This window comes from Salvia splendens, chromosome 12 (genome assembly GCF_004379255.2).
Source record: "Salvia splendens isolate huo1 chromosome 12, SspV2, whole genome shotgun sequence".
Classification (NCBI taxonomy): Eukaryota; Viridiplantae; Streptophyta; class Magnoliopsida; order Lamiales; family Lamiaceae; genus Salvia; species Salvia splendens.
The window spans coordinates 28699140-28725154 of record NC_056043.1 but is presented as its reverse complement, the minus strand read 5'-3'; the positions used below and the strand labels follow the sequence as shown (position 1 = coordinate 28725154).

Here is a 26015-nt window from a genome sequence, read left to right as displayed (position 1 = left end):
AGCATACATACAAACATTAAAGTTATATATTTAACACCATGATTGATATGATTAATATGCAAATCAACCAAACACATTCTTCAATTCATCACTACTTGGGCTAAGTAAAAATTATAAACAAGTTGAGTTATAGAGATGAGGATTGAAAATTTGAACTTGATCGATATCTTTCAAACACATAAAACCGTTATTTGATATCTGAAATTGTTTTACTTTCAAATTAATCTTATCTGTTTCAATATTAATTAATATTCTGTACTTTAGGATCCAATTTATTTTCAAAGGAATTGATGAATAATTCAATTTTCAATCATTTTTGGAATAGATCTGATTTCACGAAATATCTCAAAAGGCCAATATACTAACATGTTGTGCTAGTTTCTTTATACGAATGTAAATAAAAATCACATGGGATCAATGGCTGTCGGAAAAAGAATTTGCTTTTCAACTTGGAAATAAAAAAAGAATGGTAGAGTGCATAATTAAAAAATAAAAATATATTGTTTGGACAGACATCAACTTTAGAGGATATTTGTAAGATTATAGAATGATGGTGGTCTCAAAAGAGAGGGGGCAGAGTGTCGTTTAAAGTAAAGCAATTAATATTAGGCTACAGCCCATCTTTGGGAGGTGGGTTGATAGTGGAAGAACCATATTAATTACCTTAAATAATTCCTTTTAATTAATTAATTAATGTCCCTCACGCTACAAAAGTTTGATATAAAGTCGATTAAATTTCCATTCATTGCTTTTCTTACAACCTTCAGAAAAATAATACTACAGTAGTAGTACTAATTTTTTTGCCTGGAAAGTATCCATGTTTTGAGGACTAAAGGAGATATATGTGTGTGTAGGTTTATAAAGTAGGATCCTAGATTTTCTTTCAATGTGGTCTCTATACGCCTAAACTATATAAAAAAAAAATTATGGCTCTATTTGTTGGTTTGAGTATTCATCTGGTAGCTATGTTTCGTTACGATAATACTCCTCATGGCTTATTAAAAATGAAACTTCTTTTTTGGATGTCTTATTAAAAATGAAGCATTTTCTAAATTATAAATAACACTCTTTTTATTTTTTCATTGCTCATACTTTATTCATTCTTCATTAAGTCACAAAACAACATTATTGCCGAAAAACAATTTGTTTTATATTTAATGGCGGATCAGAGGAGTATTATTTATCATTTCTTTACTTGTTGTTTGGTTTTTAAAATAAATTAACTAGCTACAAGCTCGTTATTTCTTTGGCTAGGAGTGAGCCACGTTTTTTTTTTCAAGTTTTGGTAGATTAATTGAACCAATCAAATAAATAGATTTATTTAACCGCATTAAACATCAAATCAAGTTAATTGGGTTCAATTACCTAACTATCCCCAATTAAATAATAAAAATAAATAAATTACCTAAAGTTAAACGTTTACCCTAAATTAAAATGCTAATTGTGACGCTGCAATTTCTTTCTCTAAATAAAAAATAATCATTGTCTCTCATATTCATATGCATTAATTTAGCAATTAATGATTTTTATTAGATAATATTATTCATTCACAATTTAAACGTAAATATAAGTTAATGTACCAAATAAGATATTGAATTATTACATAATTGATTTAATATACTACTAAAATTTGATAATTTAGTTATCTAACTAAATAATATAAGATGATTTAACTATTTAGATAATCTCAACATAAATACCAAACCGACTTTCAAGGTAATATGGTAAATTTATATTTTGAATTGAAATGATTAAAAATTATTATATTTTTAGTTGGAATTATTTTAAACATTTTGATGGATAATAAAATAAGATTAATACGAGGACATATTTGATTGAGTTATTTGGTTTTCAGTATGCATACGTTGATTAATGTTAAATAAATAGTATTCCCAACTAATCCTTACTTTAATTTGGCTGTACAGAAGCATATCCCTCCACGGGCGCAATGTGATAGAGAAATTAATTCGACATACTTCCTCAGTCCTTTAAAAAATATGAACTCTAGAAGGAGCATATATTTTAATATATAATTGATAAAATAAGAAAAAAAATAGAAAGAAGTTATTAATTAAAATATTATTAATACAAAATAAATTATACTACTATTAGAGAGAATTTTTTTCTAAGATAAATAGTTCAGATACAAAACAACAGTCCATACCAATATATCCAGTCAATAACTGATTTCAGTTATGATGTAAACGCATTTTAATTTAATTATGGTACTAGTATCATTTTTCAAAGTGCATGAATCGTTGGATTCGATGCGTTAATAATTTCTTTCTTGAAATATTGTTGTACAGAGAATATGCAACTTCTTTTAATTTAATAGATCTCTTACTTTTATGACACTAATCATACGATTCTATGAAATATTGTGTGAACTCTCTCTTGTTTAAGAAAGAGTTATTGTTTTCATACATAAAGGTTGTTATTTTATGATTAAAACTATTTTGTTAAAATAAATAAATTATTGTTATAAGTTTGCTCCGCACTATCTATAAGCACACACAACAAGAGATAATGCAAAATTCTATTTTAGATTATTTAAAAACTATTTATCTACATGATCTACCTTAAAATTCCAACAGTAGTGGTAGGCATAAAAATAGCATGATAAAAAAAATGCGTATTTACCTCCTTTATGATTGCACATGCAAAAATGCAATTCAAATGAAATAATTAGAGTCATCGGGACAAAAATCGAATCTTAATGATAATAATCGAGCCGTGATTCCCACTTCACACACTAAAATCTAACTAATGGATACTCCATATAAGAAAATAATGTACAAGTATAATTTTATTTCATTTTATTAATATTAATATATATAAATATACTTATACGTGTTATCAGTTACATGATCATTTACACTTTAATTGCAATAACAGATTAATTGCACTGGTGCTGTTAATCATCAGTTAGTTTTCATTATAGAGTACATTTTTATTTATTACTCCTAATGAACGTAGAGTTGGATATCTCCAGGCTCCAGCTACCTCGTTGGTTTCCCCTTTTTGTACTTCACATACGCGGCGGTGGATCCAGGATTTTTCGTTTGGGAGTGCGACGAACAATTATATCGAAAAGATAAAAACGAAGAGAATTAAAATCCATATTTAAAAAAAATTATATAATGATAAAGATATAAGAAAATGGGTCAATTGTTTTTAAGAAAATAGGAAAAATGAATATGTTGTCAATTGGGTTGATTTTAAACGCAATAGAAAAAAACTAAAATGATAAAAAAAATAGTATATAATAATGCATAAGTTCGAAAAAGAAAAATAAAGATAAGTGCATTAAATAAGTTTCCATTTTCGAATGCATTTTTGAATATTTAAAAGTATAGATATGAGAAATGTAATAGTATATGCATAAATAAAAGTGAAGAACATAACAAAATGAACTTCGAACCGGCCTTCTGTATGAAACTTTGAGACACATACCACTGGACCAACAATGCCATTTTGATTCAGGGTCGATTAGGGGTTAAAAATGAGTGTCACACGATTTCACTTTACGAAGTTGGCCCGACCGGGTGACATTTGATGCCTATTCTACCCGGCCAGGTAGGACTTTTTGAAATGTTCCGCCTTAATCACCTGACTTGGTCAAGTAAGAAGACATAAAATGCAAAAGTTCAAATCTTTTTTGTCAAACATAACTATAAAAAGATTAATTTACTACTTTAATTCATACTTATTTATGAAGTTTAAGATTACAAGAATAAATGAGAGGTAATATTATAAATATTGCGAAATAGTGGAAAAGTATATATATATATTAAATGGGAAAGGGGTAGGGTGGTGGGGTTTAGGTGGATGAGGACAGTCGCACGGTGAAAGGGCAGCACCATCCCCCCTCGTGCGCGCTATCTTCGGTGGCGGCTCACCACCACACTTTCCCTACCCCACACTTTCAATTTCCATCATTAATGCCACCCCTTCCAAATGTATCATACATTTCTTTTTTTCTCTCTTTCACTCTCTTATTTTAATTCTCCTCTTTTCTTAATAGTAGGATTTATCTATGAGATAAGACAATTTAATTATGACTTTATTTTAAATAATTGCTACTTATCGGGATCTTCAAGAGTCATTAGCTTTGAAGACTCTACAAATAGTCAAATAGGGTCTCTCACCTTCAACACCATCTTGCTGTTTATATAATACTACAATCTAGTATACTTGGTAAAAAGGTTAGTTTGGTAAACTTTATGAACTAAATTAATGAGTCGAGCTTGAGCTTGATACTACTCGGCGTGCACGTAAGTTTTTCAAGTAGGTGACATGACTATATAATACTATAATTAACCTTGGTATATACTTTAATTAAATAGTATAATAAGTATATTCAATCTTTCCAATTTATCACGGCTTTAGGTAGTGCGATGAGGGGTTGTCATGTCATGCAATAGGTAAAAGAGTAGTAGAGTAGTAGTAGAATGTGGGAGACAAGCATAAAACAATTCAAAGGGTTACGTTTTGAGTGTGGGGCCATACTCTCCCTCACACTTCCTCTCTTTAACTATATTTATATCACCCTAACTCTACCCTAAATCTCACCATCCCAATCACAAACACTCCTCTCTTCTCCTTCTCCTTCTCCTTCTCCTCTCTTCCTACCACCACCTCATCTATTCATCCTCAGCAATGGCCGACGCCGCCGCCGGCTCATCCATGGGGCGGAGAATGTGCTCCATCCCTGAGAAATTCCAGCTCCACATAGCTATGCTTGCTTTGCAGTTCGGTTATGCCGGTTTCCACGTCGTCTCCCGCCTTGCCCTCAACATGGGCATCAGCAAGATTGTCTTCCCTGTCTATCGAAACATCCTCGCCTTCATCCTTCTCCTCCCCTTCGCCTATTTTCTTGAAAAGTACGTCTCTGACCAAAAATGACATAAAATGTGTGTTTTCATCATGTTTTGTTTATTTATCTTCCTTATCAAAATGTATAGGAAGGAGAGGCCACCTATCACATGGAGCTTCATCCTCGAATTCTTCCTACTAGCAATAGTTGGGATAACAGCAAACCAAGGCTTCTACCTGATCGGGCTTGATAACACTTCACCAACTTTCGCCTCCGCCATACAAAATTCCGTTCCCGCCATCACATTCCTCATGGCCGCCCTTCTCAGGCAAGAATATTCCTCTTCAACAAAAACCACAAAATTTATTGTTGAGTTGCAAACTCATCCCATATAGAAGAGAGAATATGAAAGAAATATATAAGTGTTGTCTAACCTTAATTAGTTTGAGATCTTTTGAAAATAATTCAAAAATAAATCCGTTGCAGACTTGACTCAAAGTGGACAATATGAAACTAACGTGTGCAGTATAAATATTTGAAGAATGTAATTAATGAAAAATATGTTGTGCAGGATAGAGAAAGTGAGATTGGACCGGAAAGACGGGATCTCGAAGGTGGTGGGGCTGCTGATCTGCGTGGCGGGGGCTTCCGTGATCACGCTTTTCAAGGGGCCCACCATCTACTCGCCGCCGGCGACGCTGCAGAGGGCGGCGGCGGAGGCCATGGCGCCGGTGGTGCTGGGAGACGCGAGCGGGAAGAGCTGGACGATGGGGTGCCTCTACTTGATCGGGCACTGCCTCTCGTGGGCCGGGTGGCTCGTGCTGCAGGCGCCCGTGCTCAAGAGATACCCGGCCCGCCTCTCCTTCACGTCCTACCAGTGCTTCTTCGGAATCCTCCAGTTCCTCGTCATCGCCGCCTTCTTCGAGAGGAACGGCGAGGCCTGGCTCATCCGCACGGGTTCCGAGGTCTTCAGCGTCTTCTACGCCGTAAGTAATCTATTTTTATACACGAATAATTCATCGATATTGGAGATTTATATGACCAAAAGTAACCGTGTTTTTACCGTACTTTCTGTTTATCTTCTCTACCAAACTGTCCTTTAAATTATAAATGTCATGTTAGGTTGACAACTATCTTAAAATTCGCATTGAACTTAGTGTGCACACTAATTAATTAACAAATACATCATTAATTACATAATGTACGATATTAACATTAATAATGATTTGGTTGGTAATTTGTTTAGATAAATTTTGGCAAAATTTGCAAAATAGTGTGCTATTCAAAGCTAAAGTACCATTTTTTAAAAAATATGTAACATATAAATCAGACTACAAATTATTGTAACAAAAAATCAACGCTATGATAGCAACATAAAAAAATTATGGACAGGGAATTATTTGCATTAAATGAATACATATATCGATTAAAAAATGATGAAAATGAAATGGAATGAGAAAGCTAGCTTGGAAAAAAATAATTTATTCAAGTTAAGAGAAGGGTCAATATTAAATAAGTTGTCGAAACGATAGAGAACATTATTGAGTTGAGCCATGTGATGTACCATATGTTAAGTCAACGTAATGTATCCTCCTACGAACTTACTTATGATCAGAATATACCATATTAAATGTGCAAAATTCAGAAAGTCTTTTATGTATATGTCATGTACACACATCAAATTGGACGTGTGTGTTTTTGGCAAGAAAAATTAAGATGACAGCCAAGTTCTATGATGCAGGGAGTTGTGGCATCAGGGATCGCCTTCGCTGTACAGATATGGTGCATCGATAAAGGCGGGCCCGTCTTCGTCGCCGTCTACCAACCTGTCCAGACGCTCGTCGTCGCTATTACCTCATCTCTTCTCTTGGGAGAGGAATTCTACTTGGGAGGGTACGCGTTTCTTTACTATTTTTATATTATCAATCGGGTCAATCCATTCAGTTCTACTAGTCGCATCGATCATAAACCTAGATGATTAAAGAATTAATCAGACTAGCAACCTGTCGCTCCATCATTAATGAAAAGTAATACTCCATCCGTCCCATAGTAGATGTCACACTTTCCTTTTTAGTTTGTCCCACAAAAGATGTCACAAAAAAAGTTTCCTCTCACATTAGTTATAAAATTATATTTTCTCTCACCACTTAACACACAAAACAACATCTCCTAAAATCTCATGCAATCTCCCAAGTGTGTCATCTTCTTTGGGACGGAGGGAGTATATAATAGGGTTAATTTGATAATGATATTATATTTGCATTTAAGGGCATGATGGAGATATAGTGATCCATATCTATGGGGGTCAAGAATGTCACAGCAAAGTCTTTTCATTTGGTTAAACAATGCATCCCCATTTCCCCGACCAAGTTGGATTCGATCTTGTGTGTTCTCTTCAATCTTGCTCCTCGTCCTAATATTTTGTCCTTTATTTCCATCAAAAATTAATTTCTTTATAAAATATAAATAAATAGACAGGGTGTAGGTAGACCCCATGGAATACAAGTGCATGAATGTTAACTGTGGGTGCGCGTGCGATGCACAGGATAATCGGCGCAGGACTGATCATATTCGGATTGTACTTGGTGCTTTGGGGGAAGAGCGAGGAAAAGAAGTTTGCTGCGATCCAGTCACACGCGGAGCACAGCACCGGAAGAGCAACCCCGCAAATCAAGGCGTCCATCACTCAGCCGCTGCTGACGCAGTCAACGGAGAATGTTTGACTTTGACTTTATGCTTTTTTTTGGTGGAGAAATTATGAAGAAGAAGAAGAAAAGGGGATATTTTGGAGTCCAGTCCAGTTCAGTTCAGTTAAGCTATGATTAATATATGAAAATGGCGTGCAGTGTGTATCAATTATCGAATCAAAGCAAATCAAGGTTGCTTACGTTATTATTGCTAGGGTTTTTTGCTTTTCATCTTCGCAATTTAATAGTGTTAGGAGAGTGCTTTTCGACAAGAAGAAAAAAGTTGGAAAAAAAGAGAGGAGGGTTTTAAGGGAGTATTGCTTGTAATGATTGTGCTCTTGTGATATGTGCATGGATATCCCTTGTGTTTTTTTATATATAATATATTAATTAATTACTACCAATTTTTAATGGTGGTTCATGTTCTTTTGCCTTTTCCCTTTTTAATTTATTGTCAAAGAATTTGCAATATTTAATTTAATCACGCATAAATCATACTAATTGAAAAATATGAATAAACACAAGATATGATGTTGGTGAAAGAGAAAAGATAATTATGTATAAGCAAGTTGAGCCAAATATGTGTGAACAAAAACTACTGTGCATAGATTTATTGTTTTGGTGCTACCATTTATCGATCAAGTATAAATGACCCACAGACAAATAATTACGAGTTTCCAAAAGAAACTGGCTGGTAGATTTTTTGCCTTTTAACATCATCACTTTATTCTTTTGGGATATTGTTGATGGCATATTGGCATGTATTCATAATTGAGTTTGTCACTCCATCAATATACATATAATGATATAATATATATAGATTTTTTAAATAAAGGATTCTTGATTGAACTTTATTATTATATATTACTAAGAAATACTCCGTACTAGAGTAAAAGAAGTTCCATATATTTATTATTATAGGAGCACTGATGTAGTTACACTGATGCATGTGATATAGAGTCTAGACACCAGTAAAAATAATTAGACATACACAAATTAATTTAATTTTTCAAAGAGTTTGCTTCTACACATGATTTTTATCTATAAATTACATTTAGATGATAGAGAAAGTATTTAATTAACAAATTTAATTTTTTGATACTCCCTCCGTCCTATAAAAATATGGGCAATGGGTATAGCACGGGAATTAAGACAAAATAAGTAAAGTAAGATAGATGAGAAGAATGGTATGGCAAAATAAGAGAAAGGAGGAAAATAGTAGTTAAAATAGTGTTAGTGGGTAGTGAGAATTGATATGACTTTTCAAAAATGGAATGCACATATTTTTATGGGACGGATGAAAATGAAAAGTGCATATATTTTTATGGGACGGAGGGAGTATATTATTTCATGGTCCCAAGATTATTAATTAAAAAAGTTTTTCTGAAGCTGGGTAAAGCGTATAGTGTTCAAAAAATGGATTGATGATGCGGGCCCATTGAAAACACTCGGGCCGGTCAAAGGGCCTAGCAGCTAGTAGGCCTAATTAAATTTAATAAAACCGAGTGAGCTGGCCCAGTTGCTGAAATTCCATTTTCTGCCTTCATCACCAATTTCGCAGGTCCGTGCTCCACATTCCCTATCTTTTCGTTCCACGTGTTATCGAGTTCATGACGTTATCGTGTTATCGCTGCGTTTCAACATGAATAAGATCGTGCTACTAACGGATTCGTGTCGTGTAATGGCCGATTCAGGATCGGAAAATGGAGGGGGCAGAATTGTTACTTTGCTTCGTCCCCGGTGTCACAGAAATATGCTTCAAAAGAACACCAAAAATAATATGCATCATTTTTTATATTCAGTATTTTCTTATTTGAGCATCATGCTTATCATAGAAAATGTTATTGCTTCAACGATTAAATATAATTCGTTTATTGCATTAGGTGTAAATATGACATGATTAGATGGGCAGATTTCTCTTTCTCTTTACATCGGTCAAACACATTTAAGAAAAATGAGATAAAGAACTTTATCTTTACCATATAAATCACTCATGACATATTTGGTTGACGGGAAAGTAAAGTTAGTAAGGAAAATGATTCCTGAGAAAATGAATCCCATGAATATGATCCCTAATAATTTTACTTTAGTGTGTTTGGAAAATATCAAGATTTTAAATTTTATATTTAATTTAAACACCAAACTAAAAGAAATACTTATTATTTTTATTTATAAAATAAATAGTAATACAAAATTTTTAATAAATTAGTAATTAAAAATGATTCTCCATCCGTCCCCAAAGAATATGCACTTTGGGTTTGACACTAATTTTAATGTAAAATTGGTAAAGTAAGAGAGAGGTAGAGAGAAAAAGTAATTAAAATATTGTTAATGGAGAATGGGTTCCATCTCATTAGAGATAAAAAACTTTCCAAAATTAGAAAGTGCATATTCTTGCAGGACGGACTAAAAAGGAAAGAGTACATATTCTTGTGGGGCAGAGGGAGTAATAATTATAATATTATATTTATGATTACAATGGATAATTTAAATATGGATTATCCATCATAATATATAATAATATAATTTAAATATAGTTGCATGGAGTATTATAAATCATAAATAATAATAATAATAATAATTATTATTATTATTATTATTATTATTATTATATTTACGAATGTTATAATTAAATAAATTTTATAATTTAAAATTTTACTATGATTTGATTAATTATTAATTTATAAAATTAATTATTATTTATTATTATATAATTATATTTTAATTATTTAATAAATTATTAATTATTATTATAATAACAAATATATATCAATCAATATTATAATAATATAGTTATAACTATGATAATTTTGATTATAGTTATTTATTATAATGAAATTAAGTATAATTCATAATTTTAAATTATTTTTAAAACATTGTAATTAATAATAATAATAATAATAATAATAATAATAATAATAATAATAATAATAATAATATATTGCATTACATACGTAAGAATCCTAAAACTAGGAAACAGAATACATATGAAAAGCTAGGATTCAGAATCCTGAAAAGTTGTGTTAACTTTCCTTGTTCTCGGGATTCTGATTACTTTACCAGTTTGATTAAAAACCGAAACAAACACAGTAATTTAAAATTTAAGGAATCAGATTACTTTCCCAGACAGAATTCTGACAACCAAACATGACCTCAATCTCTCAACATTCCTAATAACTACTCCATCCGTCCGCCATTAGGAGTCTCATTTGAGTTCAGCACGAATTTTAAGAAATATAGATGAAAGTGGGTGAGAAAAGATAGTGGAATATGAAGCCCATTTTTATATATTAATTTTATAATAGAATGTGAGTGCAATGAATTAGTGGAAAGTGATGTGTACCTATCATTTATAGTAATAGTGAACCGTGACTCCTAATGGCGGACGTACTAAAATGGTAAACCGGGACTCCTAATGGTGGACGGAGGAAGTAATAAAATATACGCCCTTTTTAATTTATTATATTTAAGTCATTAACAATTTTTAACCACATATCTCTATCATTTTAATTTATATTATTATTTTTTGAAAAGCATAATTTTTTATTTAATAAAGACTCCTAGCTACGTACTATTTCTGCCACTACAATTACAAAATATTCATATTACAACTAGAAATTGATTTCAATATACAAAAATAATTTACATAGATTTTAATATATAAAAAACTTAATACACCAAAAATTTCACCAATGTATGTAGCATATCGTATAATACTAAAATGGTAAACTAAAATTCAATTAAAGATAATAAAGAGAATGTATCACATTTTCCATTTTTCAAATTAAGTTACTCCCTCTGTCTCACAAAATTTGACATATTTTGATTCGGCACGAATTTTAAAAATATAATTAAAAATAGATTGAAAATGTTAGTGTAATATGAGTCATACTTTTACAATAATAAATTGTGAAAGAGAATGAGTTAGAGAAATGTGGAGTCTACTACCAAAAATAATAAAAGTTAAATGTGACAAACTACGTGAAATAGATGAAAAAGGAAATAAATGATAAACTTTCTGGAGCAAAGTGAGTATCAACTTATTATAAATGCGTAGATAAAATAATTAGTAACATTTCAGGAGTCTAAAAAGAGTGAGAGCTAAACAGCATTTGATAATTAAAGCTGAAAATCAATTCTTTAGAGCACCCGCATCGGTGTCTCGATGCGGGCTCGGTCTCGTCCCGGCGAGACGAGACCGCATCGAGACACCGATGCGGGACGAGACCGAGCCCGCATCGAGACACCGATGCGGGTGTTCCGTTGCATCTCGTAGCCCGGGGGGAGGGGTGGTTGGCGGGCTGTGTCGCCACGCGCACCAGCCACGTAGCGAGCAGCGGTTGGGGCGTGACGCCCACTCGCCGGCTCTGCGAGTGGGCGTCGGTTTTAGGCTATTTTTAATTTTAAAAAAATTTGACCGTTTTTTTCGGCCGTTTTTTTCAGATTTTTTCTTTCTTTTTTTCCCACATTCATCTATAGTTTTTATAATTTAAGTGTGCAATTTTTATTTCTAGTATTTTAAATTATGTCTTTTTTATTTTTTTAAGATTTTAATTATGTGTTTTTTTTTGTTTTTTTAGGATTTTAAAGTGTAATTTTCTTTTATTTAATGAAGTGTGCTTTTATTAATTGAATTTGTTGGAAATAAAAAATGAAATTGAATGAATAGTTAAGGGATGAGATGGTTAAAAGATGAAGGGATGCAAGTGTTGTCTCTTAGTTAAGAGATGTGGTAAAAGTGTAGTAGGACTCATGAATAGTGAATGGATAAGACGGTATTGAGATAGAGATGCGAATGACCTTACTCTCAATTCCACCTCCTCGTCGTCTCTCGATTCTCTCACCTTGTCTCTCCAATTTTTTAAACAAATACAGAACTTGTAGAGCTTGAATTTGTTTCGGATATCAACTTGGGCAACTTGGGTGGGCTCTTTAGTGCTAGACTTAAATTTAATATGGTTTGGGCCGGCAACAAATCAATCCAAGATAGCATCGGACGATTTCCATCTTCCTTAGGGCGATGTCCGAGGCAAAATAGGGAGCGACCATGGAAATTTTACGTCTGACTCCATGGCAACGGGTCACCGGGCACGTCTCTTACCCTCCTCTCTGGATCTGCCATTTGTGTCGTGTACGGTTCGTGTTCGGGTTTAAATGTAGCATGTCACATTCATGTTTAGGTCGACGAGTTCTTTAAGATGTCGTATTTGGATTTGCCCTTAACAAATTACTCCCTTTGTCCATGATTTAAAGAATTATTTTGTCATTTTAGATGTCCGCGGTTTAAAGAACCATTTGTTTTTTTCTACTTTTGATATGCAGACCTCACATTCCACTAACTTTTTCCACTAATATTCTATTATAAAGTTAAGACTACTATAAGTGAGATCTGCATTATACTAACTTATTTTATGCACTCTTTTTCACAAATGCAAATAATTTTTGAAACTCGTGCCAAGTCAAAATGACTTTTTAAATGATGGACGAAGAGAGTAGATCGTTATCAGGTCAGTCTAATTACAATCCAACTCGTACAATTTGATTTTAAATGATGGACGAAGAGAGTAGATAGTTATCAGGTCAGTCGAATTACAATCCAACTCGTACAATTTGACAATCCTATGATGTAAATGCAGGGTGTGATAGATTAGCATTCACAAAAAATCACACTTGATGGGTTAGGTTGAACATTCATAATGGGTTAAGTTGAACATTCATAACACGAGCACCTTCTATGGGGAGTAATACATTAAATTCCTTAAATTCCCAAAATAAAGAGAGTTTGGAATTATACGTACCAATTAAAAAAAAAAATCGAAACCGCCAAACCCCAACACCACGAGATTTAAGTGATGAAATTCAAGAACACGTAGATGTACTAACATCCAAATCCCATTTGACTACCCTTCTTCCTGTAAGTTCTTCATTGGTCTCTCCTCCCCCAAGAAAATCTCTAATCTTCCAATCCAAGATCCCCGTGTTTCTCAATCCCCTTGGCTCCCCACATTCTTAGGACAAAATAACAAGTCCAATTTCAACCCAAAGTTTAACGAAAAGAAGCGAAGAAATTGAGACCCATGTCAAGAATGAGTCGGTTGTTATGGCTATGGTCGCTCTCCAGTCTTTTCCTCTTCCTCTCCCAACTCCCCACATCCCAATCTTCTTCGATTTCCGATTTGTTTGACCATTGGTGCGAAGAGAACGGAAAGACATACGCTTCCGACCAAGAGAAACAGCATAGGCTCAAAGTGTTCGAACAAAACTATGCGATTGTTGTTGAGCACAACACTAGATCCAATTCTTCTCACACCCTGGCACTCAATGCATTTGCTGATCTTACTAATCTTGAATTTAAGGCCAAATATCTCGGCCTTTCGCCGTCGGCTAATGACTTGATTATTAGATTGAATAGTAGGGAATCTGCTAATGAAGGGGGGAATCTTGTTGAAGAGGCTGATCTCCCTGATTCTATTGATTGGCGGAAGAAAGGGGCCGTCACTCCGGTTAAGGATCAGGGTAGTTGCGGTATGCAATCTTTTTGTATTTCTTGATCTGTTTCAATGGATTGAATATTAGCTGTATGGATTCTATGATTGTATGCTATCATGGTTTTGTTGTGTTTCTTGATTTGAAAAGATTTCATTTTGTAATCTAGTTATGAAGTATATTTAGAGAAATTATACAATGTATCATGTCTTCTTTCATACAAGTTGGGAAAGATAGTATTTTTGAAATTCTGATGTGAATTAGGTGAGTGGAACAAGAAGTAGGAAAAGCTGAGTTGTAGTTTGCTTCTCTTAGAAGCATGAAAGAATTTTGTTAATGAAAGTTTGTCTTGTCTATGAAGGTGCATGCTGGTCATTCTCAGCCACGGGTGCTGTTGAAGGAATTAATCAGATTAAGACAGGGTCGCTTGTTAGCTTATCCGAACAAGAACTTATTGACTGCGACAAATCTTATAATGAAGGGTGTGGTGGAGGGCTTATGGACTATGCATTTGAGTTCATTATAAAGAATAAAGGGATTGACACCGAGGATGATTATCCATATCGAGGCCGTGAAGGAACTTGTAACAAAGATAAAGTGAATATGCTTCTTATTTGATCATTCTCCTATTCTCCAAGAATGCTAATAAATGTGTCTTGTTTCTAAAATCCTTCTCATATGGTTTGTTGCAGCTGAAAAGACATGTTGTAACCATTGATAGCTATGTTGATGTTCCTGCAAAAAAGGAGAAGAAGCTACAGCAGGCAGTTGCGACTCAGCCTGTTAGTGTCGGTATATGTGGAAGTGGCTCGAAATTCCAGTTGTACTCGGGGGTTAGTGCTCGTGGCCATTTGTCTTTCTTATCTTAGTCGTCTTTTTGACTAATATATGGATGTGAAGTGCAGGGGATATTCAGTGGCCCATGCTCGACCTCTTTGGATCATGCAGTTTTGATAGTGGGATATGATTCTAAAGATGGTGTGGATTATTGGATTGTGAAGAACTCATGGGGAACACGGTGGGGAATGAATGGCTATATACATATGCTGCGGAATTCAGGGAGTACCGAAGGGGTATGTGGGATCAACACGCTGGCATCGTACCCTGTCAAGACGAGTCCAAATCCTCCACCCTCCCCAGCTCCTGGTCCAACTAAATGCAATCTCTTCACTTACTGTGCTAGTGATGAAACCTGTTGCTGTTCTTGGAGTCTTCTTGGGGTATGTTTCAGTTGGAAATGTTGTGAAGCTGAATCTGCTGTTTGCTGCGACGACCATAAGCACTGTTGCCCGCCTGATTATCCAACTTGTGACACTGTTAGGAATCTATGTCTTAAGGTTTGTCTTGAACCCATGCTCCATCGACCTGCTTTGTTTTGCGTTGTCTAATACAATCTTTAGTTTGGATTTATTAATGTGTCACGTGTGCAGTATTGAACCATCAATATAGCTGAAATATGAGATTGGCCTATATTGATCTTTCTGTGTATCATGGAACCTACTTAAAACCTGTACAAGAATTTGTTTATTGAGATCAGCATTGTTCATTGTTCAAGTTGTAAAGATTCTCTAGACAAAAGTTTTGGGTTTTGAACATAGTTTTAGTTTTGAAATGATTAGAGCCATTGTTCCCATTAGTATTAGTTATATGAAGTTACATTAGTCCATGTATCATTATTATGCTCTTTACAGAGTTTGGTGTATTATCCTCCTTGCTCTTGATCACTGTTGACATGTTGATGAAACTTTTGCAGAGAATGGGGAATTCTACGTTGTCGAAGCCATTTGGGAAAACGAGCTTTTCCACGAGTTAGGCCATCGAGACCTCTAATGGATTTTTTTGTTCTTGGGATGCTTCTTAAAGTTGAGGTAGTATTTGTGTAGTATTCTTACGTATATGCTCTCTCGTCTACTGGTGACAACTACATTGGATTGTTATTTCTGCATATGTGATAGCAAGTCCCAAAACATAATTAGAGGAACACATTTTGGTCCTGTCAATTTGAATGAAAGATGAAAATCATTTCGTGGCTTCCCTTTCATATCCAAAATGACTTTACCAGTGTTTCTAGTAATTAGATACAATGGAAAACTTGGTGCCCTCCAACACTAGAAAATCGACATAAAAGCATCGTCTCATGTGTGCTGATAAACGAAGAAACAAACGCTTTCATTAGTGGGTAAGACAAAGCAATACACGACTTAAAAGTTTAACAAGCGCAATTGCAGATCAAGAAAGCAGTTGCTGAAAAGATGATGATCAGAATATCAACATATCATGGGGTGGAAAAGCAAACTGCAACGTCCAAAATTGATAAGTTTCCAGAGATGTTTCTCTTCACATGTCACTTTCAAAAAGATGCATACCAAGTGTGTTCCACAATCTTATGCAAACATAACTGCAAAGTTTTCAACTTTTAGTTATGTACTTGTATTGCTATATGCACAAATCATTTTACCTAATCACTGAGGCAACAACAAAACCAAATGCCACACTATCAATCCAAAAATGGTTCAAACAACAAGATAGTACTAATCTATCACACCAAGTAATCAACAAAAGCATTGTCTTAAATCTTGATCAAGATCCTAATTCATAAAAAATGATAGGAGTAGCATGATTTCAGAAACACAAGCAATTGAAGAAGTGAACTTATGTATTGGATAAGAAAAGTTGAGACATTTGGCATCAAAATAATTACTACTATGAGCTATGTGGAGGGAAATACATCCTTGACGGCGGATGCCGCCGTCAAGTAATTGAGTGTATTCTTGAGCGTATCCTTCTCTCTGTTAAGCCTCATGGCGGTGTCCTCGAGCTCCAGCAGCGCCTGCTGCTCCCTTGGCGCCCCCTCGAAGGTGCTGGCGACGAAGAAGGAGAAAGGGGTGGGGAATAGGTTCCTTCTCAGATCCTGCACGTCCTTGTCTGGCTTGCCGTTGAGGCGGTTGGAGAGGCGGATGACGTCCTTCATGTATGCCTCGACGTCGTCGGCGAGGGCGTCGAGGTCTTGAGGCTGGCCGGCGGAGGAGGAGGAGGGGCGATCCTCGAGCCAGGAGACCTCGGCGACGAAGTAGGGTTTGGTACGGAGCAATTTGGTGACGCGGAAGCGCTCCTGGCCTTTGCAGATGAGGAAGAAGCGGTCGTCGACGAGGCGCTCGTGCTTGACGACCTCGCCGACGCAGCCGACGTCGGCGGTGCCGGTGGAGGGGTCGGTGTAGATGACGCCGAAGCGGAGGTCGGTGTGGAGGAGGGTGTGCATCATCATGCGGTAACGGAATTCGAAGATTTGGAGGGGGAGGATTGCACCGGGGAACAGGACTAAGGGGAGGGGGAACAGGGGGAGCTCCACCACGTCCTCGGATTTGGAGGCGGAGCACGACATGGAGTGGTGGTGGCGGCGGCGGCGGCGATGCGGCGTAGAGAGGAAGTTGGGGGCGGGGCGTAGGTGGGGTTTAGGGGAGATTAAGGAGGTGGATGGCGATGAAGATTGAGGAGAATGCAGCAGCGCCATTTGATTGAGGAAGGGGAATTGATTGGGGAATTATTGATTGGCATGTGGGGATGGAATTGTGGAGGAGAGTGAGAGTGGAAAATCTGGCATTTGATTAAGGTTTTTGGGGAGTGGATAATTTGGGGAAGAAGAAGGAAGGGACAGATTTTATTTTGTGGTGGGAGATCATTTTAATTCTTTTTTATTTTTCTTGTGGATGGAATTAGATATGAAATTAATCATTCAATCTCCTATTTAACTCTTCCACAAGGTTTATGAGTTTTTAGCATGTTTAACATTTTTCTTGAAAGTAGCCGACTAAAATGGAGTCGACATTCTTGGTTACTTATAGAGAAACTATATTGAAAAATGCTTCTTACTCTTTAGTGGTGTACTTATTAGTTGGCTATTAATTAGAGTTTTAAATTTATGGGATAAGATGGTGAACGGCGCTTAATGGCTAGGCAATCCATTTCATGTTATTGTTGTTTGGTAGTGGAAAATATGTTAGGAATTATTAGTACCCTTGCCTTGATTAAGACTAATACTGTAGTTTCTGGTTGGAGAAAAAACACATTGCAATTCAGAAAACTATGGTGCTTTCAACTTTAACTATGTAGATCGAACCGAATATTCTATGCATATTGTGATTATTTTTCATTCAAGTCTAGGAACTTTAATGCTTGAAAAATGGAGAATCTGTTAGGACTTGGAGAATCTATTCAGAAAAAATAGTAGTGAGGTTTAATGCGCAGATAAGACATGATAAGCAAATTCGTATAAATGATGGATTTACGAGGAAATATTTGTATATGAAGTTTTGGATTATGCAAATTTTGATGTCGAACTAATTTTTAGTGCCGAACTATTGAACACGTTATTGTTAGCTTGTTTTAGGTCATTATAAGACATTATTAGTTTGATTTAGGTCATTTTATCAAATCAGGATTTGAAAAATACGGATGTCATTTTTAGATCTTGCTTACTATCATGATCTAAAACAGACTAAAAATAACTTTTATATTGTTCAAAAATGACCTCGGGAGGTGGTTCTGTGATTCTATAATAAGATTGAATTTTACTATTGTACTTTATATTTACGAACGGGAATATGACGTCGAAGACAATAATGCTAGATATTTTTGTGGGTGTACGTGATTGGGCTCATTACAGTAAAATGCAGCTCAAAACAATTTGGATTCAGTCTGAACATTAGTGGGCTATAAAGCCCAAGAACTTATAACTTAACTAGTTGTCATTATGGGAATGTGTAGTGGAAGTAAGGCCCTATAATATTTTAGGATATGAGCATGTGTTTATTTTTGTGTTTTTTGGTTATGCACATTAGCTCTTTCATTTATAGTACTACATACTAATATTTTTATCGGTGTATTTTTAAGTTTTTAACTCTTGAAACTTATCAGTTGACAAAATTTAAACTGCAGTAACAATCAGAACCAATCATTGAATAATCCTAGTAGTATAAAACTTAAAAGAAATTTTAAGTTTTGTATTGTTAATTATTTAATTATTTAATTGAATTTTACAATTTATATAAAAATATTAATTGGAAAATAATAGTGACTTACTAAGTAGTTTCTTTTAAGTTTTGTATTGTTAATTTTTTAATTATTTAATTGAATTTTACAATTTATATAAAAATATTAATTGGAAAATAATAGTGACTTACTAAGTAGTAGGACTGAATAATACTACTCCCTCAGTCCTTATGTAGTAGAGACATTTCTTTTCGGCACGATATTTAAGAAAAAATGTTTTAAATGAGTCAAGTAAAAGGATAATAAAGTAGAAAGGAAAAAAGGTAGAGAGATAGAGAGAGAGTAAAGTAAGAGAGAATAAAGTACTTTTTGCCAAAAAGGAATGCGACTCAGCTACAGAGGGACGGAGGTGGTACTACAAGTTTGTAGTACTCCCCCACTCTATAAAAAATAATCCCATTACACTATTTTAGAGTGTCCATAAAAAATGATCTCATTTCAGAAAATGAAAATTATCTCTACTTCATTCACTTTTTTTTAATCTCTCTTATTTTCCTCTCTCTCTTACTTTATACATTTTTTTTCATATATCTTATTTTATTAATTTATCATTAAATTTGTGTTATTCACGTATGAGACTAATTTTTATAGACAAAGTGAGTATACATTTTTTGTGGATATTATCGGTATGTTGTGGGAAAACTAAAGATGCTAACGCGCTGACTCAAAAAATTTGTTATTGTGTTATAAATTATCTAACCAAACATATTCCTTGTCATTAATAATTTTTGCCGACGTAATGTGATATTGTTATTGAAGAAATAGAAAGATTCATCAACATCAAAATAGTCAAACCGAGAACAAAAATATCCACGTTATTGATGAGGTCTTTGGGCCGAGACAGCGTTATCGTGTCGTCATCAACGATTTCTCGAACATTCCAAACGCGATTCTTAGAGCATCTCCAATGCTGGCGGACGTCAAATAGCCGTCAAATAGCCTTCACACTGCCACATCATCAGCACTACAATTCTCCTGCCACATCAGCTTGCCACATCAACTGGACATCAAATAGCCATCAAATAGCCTTCACACTACCTATCCACATCACTAATAACAATTATATAATTTAATTTACAATTGTATCAACATACATAATTTAATTTACGAGACAAATACGGAAAATTCGAATAATAATATTAAAATTTAAAAAGTACATTACTTTTAAAAAAAAGTACAACAATTTAAAAAAATTACAAAAAGTAAAAAGTACATTAATTTAAAAAAGTAAAACAAAATCACTCATCGCCGCCGTCCTCGTCTCCGTCGTCGCCCAACGCTTCTTCACTGCCGTCGCCGCCGCCTCCGTCGCCACCTACGCCGCGGCTATTCCCGCCGGTGTCCCTCCTCATCGCCTCCAGTTCTTCACGCTGGCTCTGGAGCAATACGCGAAGAAAATCCTTCACCTCGGGGTCCACCGCCGCTTGGAAGTCGGCTAAGGTCTTCACCATTTGAGCGCGCGTTTGTTGGCGCGCGAAGAATTTGAGCTCCTCGGTAGACCTGCCGAGGGGGGATGCCGAATGGACATCCTGGGAACTCGGTGTGCCCCCCCTCGCAACCTGCTGCGCCCGCCTTTGCCCAACCGGGCGAGGTCGGCGACCGAACGACCGAGGAGTCGGGACCTCCTGGGCCGTCTCGGGGAGGTCTGACGAACCACCGCTGCTGCCGCTATAATCTCCGGTATAGTTCAGTCTCTGCCTCTTCGGCCAGCCAGCGTCGACGCCTGCCCGGAATTTCTCCGACTCGTTGAGCACAACGTAGCAGTTCCAGTAGGTGAACTCATAGTACTTCTTATCCGGATCGGGGTAGGCTCTTTCCGCAATCCTCCTGCAGTCTTCCTCTGTTTGGCCACTGGTCTGCATGCGGAGGGCGTTGGCGTACAAACCCGAAAATCGAGAGACGCCAGCCCTGATTCGGTCCCAGCACTTCCGGACCTCCTCCCCGGTGCACGGTCTCCCTTCAGGGCAAAATGCCCTGTAGGCTGCAGCTATCTTCGCCCACAAGTTGACGATCCTCTGGTTGTTTGAAACGAGAGGATCGTCGCAAACACTCACCCACGCCTTGGCAACCGCAACGTTCTCCGCGTCCGTCCACTTCCTCCGGCCCCGGATTTCGGCGCGGGGCTGCGACGACTCGCCGACCTTCTTCGCCTTGCCCTTCTTCTTACCCCGCCCTACTCCCTGGCTTTGAATGAGAGTTTCAGAAACGTCGTTAATATCAAAACCCAAGTCCGCTAAGGAGAAGGTCTCCGAATACTGTGCATCCGTTGGGGTCGATGTGTGCGAAGAACCGGTGGAAAAATCAAAAGTCGGCCGATAGGCGTTGTCCCCCCCGTGCGTCGCCTGCGACTGTGGAATCATATGTTGCGCCGGTGGCATCATCTGCTGCGCCGGTGGCTGCATGCCGGGTGCCCACCCCGGCATCATCCGCATAGGGGGCTGCATGCCGGGTGCCCACCCCGGAATCATCTGCTGCCACGGGTACACGTTGTAGTACCCGCTCATTGGAGGCCAACCACCTCCCCCAGGAGCCGGGGAAGTATGGGACCCTGCCCCGGGAGTCGGGGGCGTCTGAGACCCTACACCGGGAGCCGGGGGAGTCTGAGACCATCCCCCGGGATTAACTGGAGTACCTTCGTAGTTGTTCTCCATTGCTCGTTATTGATCTTGTACAGAAAGTAAGGTAGAGAGAGAGTACTCGTTAAAACAAGTGGTGCGAATGAAAATGAGGTTCAACGCGCGTATATATTGTGTTTTGCGAAAAAAAAAAAAAAAATATTTAAATCCGACGCCGGTTTGGCGCCGATCCGGGAGCCACAATGGCGCCCGTGAGGATCGGCGTGGGAACCGGCGTCAGCGCGGGAATCGGCATGGCGACGCCGATTTTGACGCCGATTTCGCCCACGCCGGTTCCAATGGTTCGGCGTCAAACCGGCGTGGGCGAAAAATCGGCGCTCCGGTGGTGACGCCGACCATTGGAGATGCTCTTATCCTGCAAGGAATCTATGATTTCAATTAACTAATTGCAGCTCGAAATCGTAGCCGTTGCCTATTCAACACGTGAGTGACTTTCCTCCACACGATCATTACATATCCCCTGCGTGGCAATACACGTAATAATATCAAACATAAGACCCCTTTCCGTCATTTCGGTCCAGATTTGGGCTTATAAATACGGACGCTTTGGCTCGTTCCTCCTTGCACCAAACGCATTGTTTTACTTTTACCTTTACATTTGAGAAAGAATTCTGAGAGAAAATGGCTGAAGAGGGACAGGTGATTGGCTGCCACTCCGTCGACGAGTGGAAGGCGCATTTCCAGAAGGGCGTCGAATCCAAGAAACTGGTAACTATACTACTTATTTCCTTCCGATTCTCTGTTCCTTAGTTTAATTTGTTTGATTTCTTGTTCTATGCTTCTTTATTGTCCATGTTTATAGGGTTACAACAATATGCGATTTCCTAATTTTGTTTGTTGTAGTCATGATTTGTGTGGTTAACTGTTAATAAATCACCGTGAATTGCATTTTTATAATTAGAAGAATCTTATTGCGTAAGGCACTTGTTGTCTAGTAAAGAACAGATTTTTATCATTATTAGCTAATTCTATGTCAATATTTTGGACCAAGGAAGTGTTTTCTGTAGGGACTGATCAATAGCCTTACCATGATTTTCGATTAGTGTGTGTGATTGAATGTGATTGATCAATTTGATTACTACAGTCTCCTTCTTTCGAATTGGGCAGAATTGTTTGTGGCTTAAGTTTGTTGAGGTAGTCAATTATATTTGTGTGATTAGGTGGTGGTGGATTTCACGGCTTCATGGTGCGGGCCGTGTCGCTTCATTGCTCCGATTTTGGCCGAGATAGCCAAGAAGACAACCCATGTTATATTCTTGAAGGTGGATGTTGATGAGCTGAAGGTATGTAGTTGTAACTCCATTTGTGTTGTGACTTGTGAGATGATGAGTCAGGATTGGATCTTAAGTTTGTTACATTGGATGCAGACTGTTTCTCAGGAGCACAACATCGAGGCGATGCCATCGTTTTTATTCTTCAAGGATGGGAAGGAGATAGACAGGGTTGTGGGTGCTAGGAAGGAGGATCTTGCAGCTAAAATTACCCAACATGGTGGTGCTGCTCTTACTGCCTCTGCTTGATCACCATCGTTATATGTAGTTTTATTATGTTGTGCTCAAGGTTTGTAATAATTGACTCTTGTGTGTGTCATGGATGTATGCTCTGTTTTTTATGAATCTTTCATGATAATGTAACAGACTATCTAGTCTTTCATGGGTGTGCGCTCTGTTTTCATCTTAATCTTTCATGATAATGTAACAACGTTATCTAATCTTAAGATGGAGTACTATTTATTCCTTCTCAGTTATGTGTTGATTTGCTGGAAATATTGCTGTTTGTGTTGATGGAAGTAGTTATGAAGTTATTGAATTGCATTTACTACATGACATTATTGAAAGTAGGGGCGAGGTGTAAGGTGTTTGCTAAAGTCAAACCTAATTTCTGTTTTTTTTATTTTTACAAACCTGAAACCATTGAATTGTTTGAAAATTTTGAATTGAAGCAAAATGGATATATGTAACGTGAATTAGTATATTTTTAACATATAAGAGTAATAATTTGGAAATAGAAATTAAGAATGCAATTTGAGCACAGTCTTGGTCACTATTATTCTTATCATGTCAGAATCTTGAAATTCTTGCTTAACACATGTTGTATTTTAAAAAGAGGGCAGCTATCAATTGTCATATGACAGTTGCTTATAAGAAGATTTCCACGTATTAGTCATATTTTATTCAAAATGTAATTCTCTCCTTTTCCTATGAAAACATGACATGAAAATGAACAAAATTACTGGGTTGGAGTTAAGATTCATAATATTTATGTCATTACCCCGGATCAATTTAATAAGGATATGATAATTTCATACTATTAGGTTTGGATTGGTCCGTACAGCTCGTTAATAATTACTCCCTCCGTTCCATCATAATTGAGTCATTTTTTCATTTCGGAAAGTTCCTTCATAGTTGAGTCATTTTCATATATGTTAACTTTTTACTCTCTCTTACTTTACTCTCTCTCACTTTATTTTCTCTATTTTATTCACTTTATACTTTATTCTCTCAGCATTTTCCTTTCTCTTGCTTTTTTTATCTATTTATTTAACACACCCCACGTTCCTTTCTAAGAGCATCATTAACGCGGCGGGCCGGACCGCAGTTGGGTCCCGGCCCGCGTCACGCGGCGTTGGAGAGGAGCATTTTGTAGCCTGGGCCGGGCCCGGAGACGCGCCTGGGGTCTGGCCCGGCTCAGGGCGGTCCGTCCCAGTGTTAATTGGGGTTCCGGCCGGACCGAGCCGCAACTTCAAAATATATACATATTTTTTTTAATTTGAAAATTTATCTATAAATACCACTCCATCCATTTTCATATCTATTCAACTTCATTTCTCTCTCTAAAATTCGAAAAAATGCCTTCTCGTCAAAGAGCAATCGAAGCTCAAATGGCCAGAATGTTAGAGGCGGCGATACCGACAATCCAAGAAGAAATCAACAACGAAGTGGAACGCTACCAAGCTGCTATTCAAGTGTGGAACGAACAACACGTCCGGGTACCATGTACTCGGATGTATATTCACCGAGACCATGAATAAGCTAGTTTGCGACTTTTCACAGATTATTTTTCTAGAGATCTGCGATGGAGTGATCAGATCTTCCGTCGCCGGTTCCGTATGCGGAGGCCTTTGTTCCTGCGCATTGTCAACACAGTTGTAGCTCGTGACTCGTATTTCAAGCAAACCACCGATGCTGTGAGCAGACAAAGTATATCGACTTTGCAAAAATGCACATCTGCCATACGTCAACTCGCTTACGGAACTACTTCAGATATGTTTGATGAGTATCTCCATGTAAGCGAGCATACTGGACGAGATTGCCTAGCTAAATTCTGTCGGACAGTCATCGAAGCATTCAAGGATACATACTTGAGAAAGCCAATGACCGACGACGTTAGGAAGTTGGTGAACATGCACGAGCGGACCCACGGCTTCCCGGGAATGCTGCACGAGTGGAAGAATTGTCCAACGGCTTGGAGAGGACAATACACTAGTTGGCACAAGGGCACACATCCCACGATTGTGTTGGAGGCCGTTGCTGACCAACGATTGTGGATCTGGCATGCCTACTTTGGTGTCTTTGTGTCGGACAACGACCTTAATGTGTTGAACGAGTCTCCATTGTTCAACGACTTGTGTGTCGGGCGAGCGCCGAACATAGAGTTCACGGTCAACAACCGTCGGTATAGTATGAGGTACTATCTGGCAAACGGGATCTACCCTAGATGGCCCGTGTTCGTGAAGACTATCACATGTCCGACAACGGATCGGAGGACATTGTTTGCCCAGAAGCAAGAGGCAGCTCGGAAAGATGTGGAGCGTGCATTCGGAGTCCTCAAGCACGATGGGCTATTGTGAAGGGAGAGGCCCGTGGTTGGCAGCGTCCACTAATTGCCGACATCATGTATGCATGTATTATAACACATAACATGATCGTTGACGACGAGGAAGAAAATGTCACTTTTTGGAGCGACAATCCGCTCTCCAGCACCGGGAGTAACTACATTGTCACCGCCCCGCCCGTGCAGGGCGTTCCTCTTTACATCCGCAATGTCGTGGCCCGTTCAGCTACGATGCGCTAAGAAGAACTACACACTCGCCTCTAAGTCGATCTAATTGAAGAGATTTGGACACGCACCAACGTTTTCCAGCATTGACGTTATGTTTTAATGTTTGTTTTTTGTATTTTTAAATTTCTATGTAGTAATTTTCAATTTCCGAATGAAGAACAACTTTTGCGTGTTTTAAATTTTTCGGCGTTTTTTATTTCACGCGTAAAGTAGGTTGTAAATTGTGAACAGTACAATTTAATAGTTGTGGCCCGGGATGGGGCCTACAGGGTTAGAGCA

At 37.1% G+C, this 26015-nt stretch overlaps 4 protein-coding genes across 4 annotated transcripts; 3 read left to right on the top strand and 1 right to left on the bottom strand.

The window, feature by feature from the left end:
• Positions 1–4558: 4558 nt before the first annotated feature.
• LOC121758827 (protein WALLS ARE THIN 1-like) lies at positions 4559–7924 on the top strand. The gene is made up of 5 exons (XM_042154239.1): positions 4559–4883; positions 4965–5144; positions 5388–5802; positions 6558–6709; positions 7362–7924. Exons 1-5 carry the CDS (start codon positions 4660–4662, stop codon positions 7537–7539), a joined length of 1149 nt encoding a protein of 382 aa, XP_042010173.1. The 5' UTR covers positions 4559–4659; the 3' UTR covers positions 7540–7924.
• Positions 7925–13343: 5419 nt separating this feature from the next.
• On the top strand, positions 13344–16030 carry LOC121758824 (zingipain-2-like). Its single transcript, XM_042154237.1, has 5 exons — positions 13344–14028; positions 14351–14586; positions 14682–14822; positions 14895–15326; positions 15743–16030. The coding sequence occupies exons 1-5, from the start codon at positions 13581–13583 to the stop codon at positions 15800–15802; spliced, it is 1317 nt and encodes a 438-aa protein (XP_042010171.1). The 5' UTR covers positions 13344–13580; the 3' UTR covers positions 15803–16030.
• A 597-nt stretch (positions 16031–16627) lies between these two features.
• On the bottom strand, positions 16628–17749 carry LOC121758834 (lon protease 2-like). The gene has a single exon (XM_042154246.1). The coding sequence runs from the start codon at positions 17498–17500 to the stop codon at positions 16700–16702; it is 801 nt and encodes a 266-aa protein (XP_042010180.1). The 5' UTR covers positions 17501–17749; the 3' UTR covers positions 16628–16699.
• Positions 17750–22243: 4494 nt separating this feature from the next.
• LOC121758843 (thioredoxin H-type 1-like) lies at positions 22244–23417 on the top strand. Its single transcript, XM_042154253.1, has 3 exons — positions 22244–22382; positions 22835–22957; positions 23042–23417. Exons 1-3 carry the CDS (start codon positions 22296–22298, stop codon positions 23192–23194), a joined length of 363 nt encoding a protein of 120 aa, XP_042010187.1. The 5' UTR covers positions 22244–22295; the 3' UTR covers positions 23195–23417.
• Positions 23418–26015: the final 2598 nt, after the last annotated feature.

Bases quoted from the DNA above. Each gene is read 5' to 3' on its own strand.
- LOC121758834 (XM_042154246.1), bottom strand. From the start codon at position 17,500: ATGGCGCTGCTGCATTCTCCTCAATCTTCATCGCCATCCACCTCCTTA.
- LOC121758824 (XM_042154237.1), top strand. From the start codon at position 13,581: ATGTCAAGAATGAGTCGGTTGTTATGGCTATGGTCGCTCTCCAGTCTT. The intron at 14,587-14,681 runs GTGAATATGCTT...GGTTTGTTGCAG, and splicing joins GAACTTGTAACAAAGATAAA to CTGAAAAGACATGTTGTAAC. The intron at 15,327-15,742 runs GTTTGTCTTGAA...AAACTTTTGCAG, and splicing joins TTAGGAATCTATGTCTTAAG to AGAATGGGGAATTCTACGTT.
- LOC121758843 (XM_042154253.1), top strand. From the start codon at position 22,296: ATGGCTGAAGAGGGACAGGTGATTGGCTGCCACTCCGTCGACGAGTGG. The intron at 22,383-22,834 runs GTAACTATACTA...TTGTGTGATTAG, and splicing joins GCGTCGAATCCAAGAAACTG to GTGGTGGTGGATTTCACGGC. The intron at 22,958-23,041 runs GTATGTAGTTGT...CATTGGATGCAG, and splicing joins TGGATGTTGATGAGCTGAAG to ACTGTTTCTCAGGAGCACAA.
- LOC121758827 (XM_042154239.1), top strand. From the start codon at position 4,660: ATGGCCGACGCCGCCGCCGGCTCATCCATGGGGCGGAGAATGTGCTCC. The intron at 4,884-4,964 runs GTACGTCTCTGA...CAAAATGTATAG, and splicing joins TTCGCCTATTTTCTTGAAAA to GAAGGAGAGGCCACCTATCA. The intron at 5,803-6,557 runs GTAAGTAATCTA...TCTATGATGCAG, and splicing joins TCTTCAGCGTCTTCTACGCC to GGAGTTGTGGCATCAGGGAT.